The sequence below is a fragment of the Nestor notabilis genome, unplaced genomic scaffold (genome assembly GCF_000696875.1).
Source record: "Nestor notabilis isolate BGI_N333 unplaced genomic scaffold, ASM69687v1 scaffold20192, whole genome shotgun sequence".
Classification (NCBI taxonomy): Eukaryota; Metazoa; Chordata; class Aves; order Psittaciformes; family Psittacidae; genus Nestor; species Nestor notabilis.
Window position 1 is genome coordinate 1 of NW_009918118.1, and position 6,129 is coordinate 6,129.

At 56.3% G+C, this 6,129-nt stretch overlaps 1 protein-coding gene across 1 annotated transcript; it reads left to right on the top strand.

The window, feature by feature from the left end:
* Positions 1–261: 261 nt before the first annotated feature.
* On the top strand, positions 262–4,404 carry STOML1 (stomatin (EPB72)-like 1). The gene is made up of 7 exons (XM_010009560.1): positions 262–409; positions 582–688; positions 828–977; positions 1,456–1,659; positions 2,401–2,611; positions 3,170–3,382; positions 4,202–4,404. The coding sequence occupies exons 1-7, from the start codon at positions 262–264 to the stop codon at positions 4,402–4,404; spliced, it is 1,236 nt and encodes a 411-aa protein (XP_010007862.1).
* Positions 4,405–6,129: the final 1,725 nt, after the last annotated feature.

Below are 6,129 nucleotides of genomic sequence, written 5' to 3' on the forward strand. Positions count from 1 at the left end.
CAGGGAGATGGGAAGCCTCAGCCTGGCTGAGACCCCGGCAAGGAAAGCTCCTGAAGGATTTGGTTTCTTCTAGCCAGCATCCTCCGTAATAAGAGCAGGGCTTGTCACATCCTCTCCGGAGCACGCCAGGTCTCCAGGCAGCCAGGCAGGGACGCTGGATTGGGCTGGGGACAGGCAGAAGCCATGCTGGCCACCGTGCTGGCAGCACAGAGCTGTGCTTAGGGGGCTCTGAGCACCAACCCCGTGCAAAGCACCCGCACCATGTTCAGCCGGTCAGGATACCAGGCCCTTCCCTTGGGAGACTTTGACCGCTTCCAGCAGTCCAGCATTGGGCTCTACAGTGCCCAGAAGGGCTTCTTCTCCTTTGGATCCAAGCAAGACCCTCTGGGGCCAGCCGGGAATACCATAGGTGAGTGCCAGCCTCAGGAGGGGTGTTGCTGCTTCTCTCCCTATTGCCACTTTTGCTGTTAGGGTGTCCCCTGCACTTCCCTGGGGTACATGGGGGAGAGGCTTGGGTTGGGGGTTTGTGGGCAGGGCAGGGTGGTTTGGAGCAGGTACCTCTCCCTTTCACCCCACTGCAGAGTCCTCCCAGGGTTGGCTGTCCTGGATCTGCCATGGGATTATCACCTCCTTAGTCTTCTTGCTGATGGTTGTCACCTTCCCCATCTCAGGCTGGTTTGCCTTGAAGGTAAGGGAGGAAGGCAGGGGAGGAATGGGAAGACAACCCATCCTCCATAGGGAGGACTGCTCCCAGCTGGCCCTGGTGCCTTTGGCACCGCAGGACCCAGGGTTTTGCTTCAGCCCTGCTCTAAGCTCTCCCATTGTAGATTGTGCCCACCTACGAGCGAATGATCATCTTCCGCCTGGGCCGCATCCGGGCACCGCAGGGACCTGGCATGGTCCTGCTGCTGCCCTTCATCGACCACTGGCAGCGAGTGGATCTGAGGACAAGGGCCTTCAACGTGCCCCCCTGCAAGGTAAGCTGCCTCAGGCTTCAGGGCAGGATGGGGAGACACCTCTAAAATACCCAGAGCACATGGATTTTGGGGTGGTCTGACCCTTGGTGCCATGCGTGGACCCAGCTTTCAGATTCCTCCTCGGACTGTAGCTGGTGCTGTGAAGGCAGAGTCCTCACCTCTCTGCAGTTGAAAAGCTCCTTTTGACTTTGCATACTTTGTTCAATGGGTGTTCCTGGCTGCAAGCATCTCAAACACATCCATCCCTGTCCTTTCCAGTTGTCTTTCAGTAACAGTCCCATGCTGGAAACTGTCCTCACCATTCAGACTAGCCCAAACTTCATCATTTGAGTTGGTTTCATTTCTAACAACCTTCTTAAAGAGACCTAGAGCTGCTTGCCAGCCAGGGAAGAAGTGAATGCCTTTGCTCCCAGGCTCTGTGCACAAGGGTTGGGCAGTGGGGCAGAGAGGGGAAGAGATCCTGATCCCTCTGTCCCAGCTGACCTCCAAGGATGGGGCCATCATCTCCATGGGTGCCGACATCCAGTTCCGCGTGTGGGACCCCGTGTTGTCTGTCATGATGGTGAAGGACCTCATTGCGGCCACCCGGATGACGGCCCAGAATGCCATGACCAAAACCTTGATGAAGAAGAGTCTCCGTGAGATCCAGGTGGAGAAGCTGAGGATTGGGGAGCAGCTACTGGTGAGGACTGCCCCAAAGCCTTGTGCTCTTGATGTGAAAGTAACTGCAAGGGAAAGATGGAGCTGCTCCAAGTCCATCTGGCCATGGACCTGGCCAAGAAGGAAGCTGGGAAAACATGGTGATTAGTGGGAAGCAGATATCTTCAGCCTGTGGAGCTCTGTGGCTTGTCTGTAAGGGCTTTTTGGCCACAGAGAAAAGCCCACGTAGTGTTGGCAGGCTTAAATCTGACCTTCATCTCTCCACCAGGCAGATATGAAGCCTGGAGGGCTGCAAACTGGGATGGCAGCCGGGCAGTGTTGGCAGAGGGGCGATGAGTAGTGCCTGCTGCCAACCTGGACCAGGCCAAGATCTTGTGTGTTGAATGTCTACAAGGGATTCTATTTATTATTATATATGGGGCACCATACCAGGATGTGTTACCCAAGGGGAAGCAAGGAAAGGGCCAGCCTGGGAGGGAGCTATGGAACGGGGAACAAGACAGAGCTGTCCTCCCTGTCCTGACCTCTTCCATGCCAGAACAGCAAATGAGGAAGCACAGTTGAATGTGAGCATGGGCAGCTTGGAGGAGCTGGACTATTGAGCCTGGTCCAACACCTCACATCTAAAGCTGGTGGACAGCAGAAGTATAAGCTATTGGATGCCCATGGTTGGTGTGCTATGGTCCGGTGCTCTCCATGGCCTTACCCAACTCTGCTATGTGGGCTCTTCCCAACACCTTCTCCTTTCTCCTCGGCTCTGCAGCTGGAGATCAATGACATGACCAAGTCCTGGGGCCTGGAGGTGGACCGTGTGGAGCTGAGCATGGAGGCTGTGCTGCAGCCACCCCAGGAGAGCCCTCTGGCCGCTGTGCCATCCGTGCCCGGGCTGGATGGCACCATTCAGCAGCTGGCTGCCCACTTCTTCAGCAGCACCCTGGCTCTGGCAGGCAACGGGACCAGCATTCCAGGGGCAGGTAATCAACCCGCTTCTCTGCTTGGGATGTCCCTCCCGCCAGGTGACCCCGTGTCCATTGGCTGTTTGGCACAGAGGTCAAAGTCTGGGAGATATCATGCTCCTATGAGCACAAACAGTGGGGAGGAGAAGGGATAGCTTCGGGCACAGCTCCATACCCTTCTTATAGGACACTGGGGAGGGCAGGAGCAGATCTGCAGGAGCCTGGGCTCAAGCCCAGCTCAGTTCTCAGTGTTTCCATCAGGCATCCCCAAGCCTCAGCTTGCCAAGAGTCCCACTGAGGGCAGTGTGGGTTTACTGTTTTTGTTCCCAGAAACCCTGCACCAGTTTGTGTCCTGCTATTTCTTTCAGGGATAATTTTCCACCCCCTGGTAGCACAGGAAGAGTAAACCATGGCAGACAATAGGAAATGGCAAAACCAGTGGTTGTCTTCTTGCTTAGCTGGAAACGTGGTGGATAAGTGGGTTTCTTTACTCCGGAGACCTTTTATGGTGGGTCCATGTAGACCAGCAAAGCCCACCACCTCACAGTGTACCCTCTGCTGTCCCATTGTCCCCAGCAGACAGCGTGGAGACAGTGAATGAGATGGAGCCTCCCACCGCTCCCCTCCTTGCCAGCAGTGCCCAGAGGAAGCCCAGCACAGATGAGCTGCTCTCAGCAGTGGAACCCATCCTCTCTGAGGCCCTGGTCAGCCAGGTGGGAGCATCCTACCAGGTCAACATCGCCCTGCCCGGCGGCGCCTGGAGCACCTACTTCATAGACCTCTCCTCAGGTCACTACTCTGGGGTTGCTGTGCTGGAGGCGGGAGGGTGGTTGAGCCTGATCCCTGTTTTCATGCTGTGAACTCCCAAGCTTGGTGGTAAGGGGTCCCAAACAAAGCCCATTTGGTGGCTCCATGAGAGGCACCCCAGGGTCCATCAGCTGCGCACTGCAGCTTGGCCACCATGGCCTTGAGTCCCTGCTCCCTGAAAGCCCAAAGTAGAATTTGGTTTGGATTAAAACCATGATTTTTCCTGCAGAAAGAGAGTATTGAGAGAAGATTGGCAGCCAGGTTTCCTGGTGGCTGGCAAAGTGGGATGGATGGCTCAGAGACCTCAGGGGTTTTTAGCCATTGATGCCACCAGCCTAAGGGGGTAGCAGTGGAGGGACATGAAGTGGGCAGCACATTGGGCCACTGCTGTGCTGGAAGATGTCCTCCCAGCACCCTAATCCGTCCCCAACATGGTGGCCATGGCAAAAGTAGGACAAGGCTTGGAGGTAGACCTCTGTAACAACATGGGTGGAGCAACACAAGAGACATTTATCTTCATAAGGAGGAAGGACTCCTGTGTTCAAAATCATAGAATCACAGACTGGTTTGGGTTGGAATGGACTTTAAAGATCGTCTAGTTCCAAACCCCCAAGTGGAAGACACCTTCCACTAGACCAGGTTGCTCCAAGCCCCGTCCAACCTGGCCTTGAGCACTGCCAGGCCCTTGTCTGTCATCTGGCTCAAGTGAATCCTTATGGAACAGTGGGGGTGAATGCCAGCAGGCAAGGCTGGATTCTGAAGCCCTCTGTTCATCCTTCTCCCACCCATTGTGTCCTACAGGCAGCGGACGGGCTGGCCATGGCGTGCCCGAGGGCATCCCTGATGTCATTCTGGAGGTGGCAGAGAAGGACCTGCAGGACCTCTTCTCGGGTGACCTGCGCCCCTTGAGTGCCTACATGAGCGGGAGGCTGCAGGTGAAAGGCGACCTGCACCTTGCCCTGAAGCTAGAGGAGCTCATCAAGGCAATGAAGCAGCGTAGATAGAGCAGAGCATGCGTGTGGGTGCGTGTCAGTGTGCATGTGTCTTTGTAGGTGTGTGAAGGCAGGGCGACATACAGGGGTGCTGCACACTGGGGGCCTTGTCCTGCTGGAGCTTCTCCCTGTGGAGGCTGCAGGAGTCAGGTGGAGACCTGAGCAGGGAAACTGAGGCTGAGCTCCATTGCCAGTCCTTGTCCTTGGCTTTACCTCCCCTGCCCATCCTTTGCTTACGATGAGATGAGAACCAGTTGGCACCCCAGCATGTGCCAGTTTGCATCCATGTCCTTTGGCCACCATGTGCCACCAGGGCACAGCCTGATGTCCTGGTGCTCCCCATGATGGGCTGCGTGGCCAGACTGGAAGGGGCATGAACTGAGCAGATTGGATTCAGAAGAGCCTGGGACACTGTGACCAAGCACAGTAGCCGAGGGAAGGGCAGCTGAAGCAGTGCACCAGAGCTGGCTGAAGAAAGCTAATGGGATGCTGGCATCCATGGGGAAGGAGCAGAGGTGGTGATTCTGGGAATGACCTGCCTTGGAGGTACCCGAACCTTCCTGACACAGCAGTCTGGAACAAGTGATTGCTCTAATTTGTGCTTCAAAGTGCTTTTGCATGTGTGCTGTGAGGTCTGTCCATGGGGCACGTGGGCTGTTCATAGGCATATACTTCTTTATTTTGTAAGCTTCCTTCCTATCAGCTCTTGATGGACAATAAACCTGGTCTGCAGCCTTGTGCTTGGGCAGTGCTCGGCTGATCAATTCCACACCCCTTGGTGACTCAGTTTCCCCAAAGGACCACAGATAAAGAGGTGCTGGCATCAAGGAGGCTGTGTGGTGAGTCCATCTCACCATATGATCATGATGAAGACATGAAGTCCTACCACGGCGAGGAAGACGTGCCAGGATACTCTCCCTCTCGGGATGCTCAGCCCCAGCAGCACCCAGTACCCAAGGGTTAACATGTCTTGACAGCTCCAGGGTGCTTTGCTGGACCAGTGGGACAAGCGTGACAGGTCTTGTGTCCTGTTCTGTACAGGCCAGGAACAAGGGGCGAGGAGGATGGAAATGTTTCCAGAACTGAAACGTTTCATGGGTGCAATGAGGCCAAACCACCTCCTAAATTTGTCCTTCAAAGGTGGAGGCTGGGTGGCACCAGCCTGAGCCAAGCTTTGGAGACCCTCCATTCAGGGGAGGTGACAGCAGTGCCCTGCTATGCCCTGTCCCTTTGGGGATGCCAGGCTAGGTGAGTCCTAAGTGTTCCTGGTGGTCCTCCCTCCGTGGTGGTCCAGATGGTTGGGGGGTACCGATGCCTCGCAGAAAGGGGCAAAGAAGAGCCAGTATACAGCCCCCCAGGACAAAGAGGGATGTGGAAATACTCTCCAAGGGTGGGGGGACAGCCCCTGACCCCCTCGCAACCTTGAGGTGCAGAGGAATAGGGGGGTTAAGCACTTCAGCACTGCTGCCTCCCCCCGCCGGAGTGCGGCGGGGCACTAGGACCCTGCGATACATTCCCAGGGCGATGCCGTTCCTTGGGAAAATGCCTCTTTTCGGGGGGTCTCGGGGTTACCCCCGGGTTTCTTCCCTCTGGGATGGTCTGGAAGGGCTGACCCAGCTGGGAAGCTCTTTTAGGGGGGTGACCGGGGTTGGGAGCGGGATCTGCGCAGCTCCCCGCCCCGGCACGGAGGAGGAGCTATGCGAAGCGCGGAAGGAACCGAAAGTGCGGGCAGCGGCG

Coding starts and splice junctions, on each gene's coding strand:
- STOML1 (XM_010009560.1), top strand. CDS start 262: ATGTTCAGCCGGTCAGGATACCAGGCCCTTCCCTTGGGAGACTTTGAC. Junction 978..1,455: donor TCAACGTGCCCCCCTGCAAG/GTAAGCTGCCTC, acceptor CCTCTGTCCCAG/CTGACCTCCAAGGATGGGGC. Junction 1,660..2,400: donor GGATTGGGGAGCAGCTACTG/GTGAGGACTGCC, acceptor TCGGCTCTGCAG/CTGGAGATCAATGACATGAC.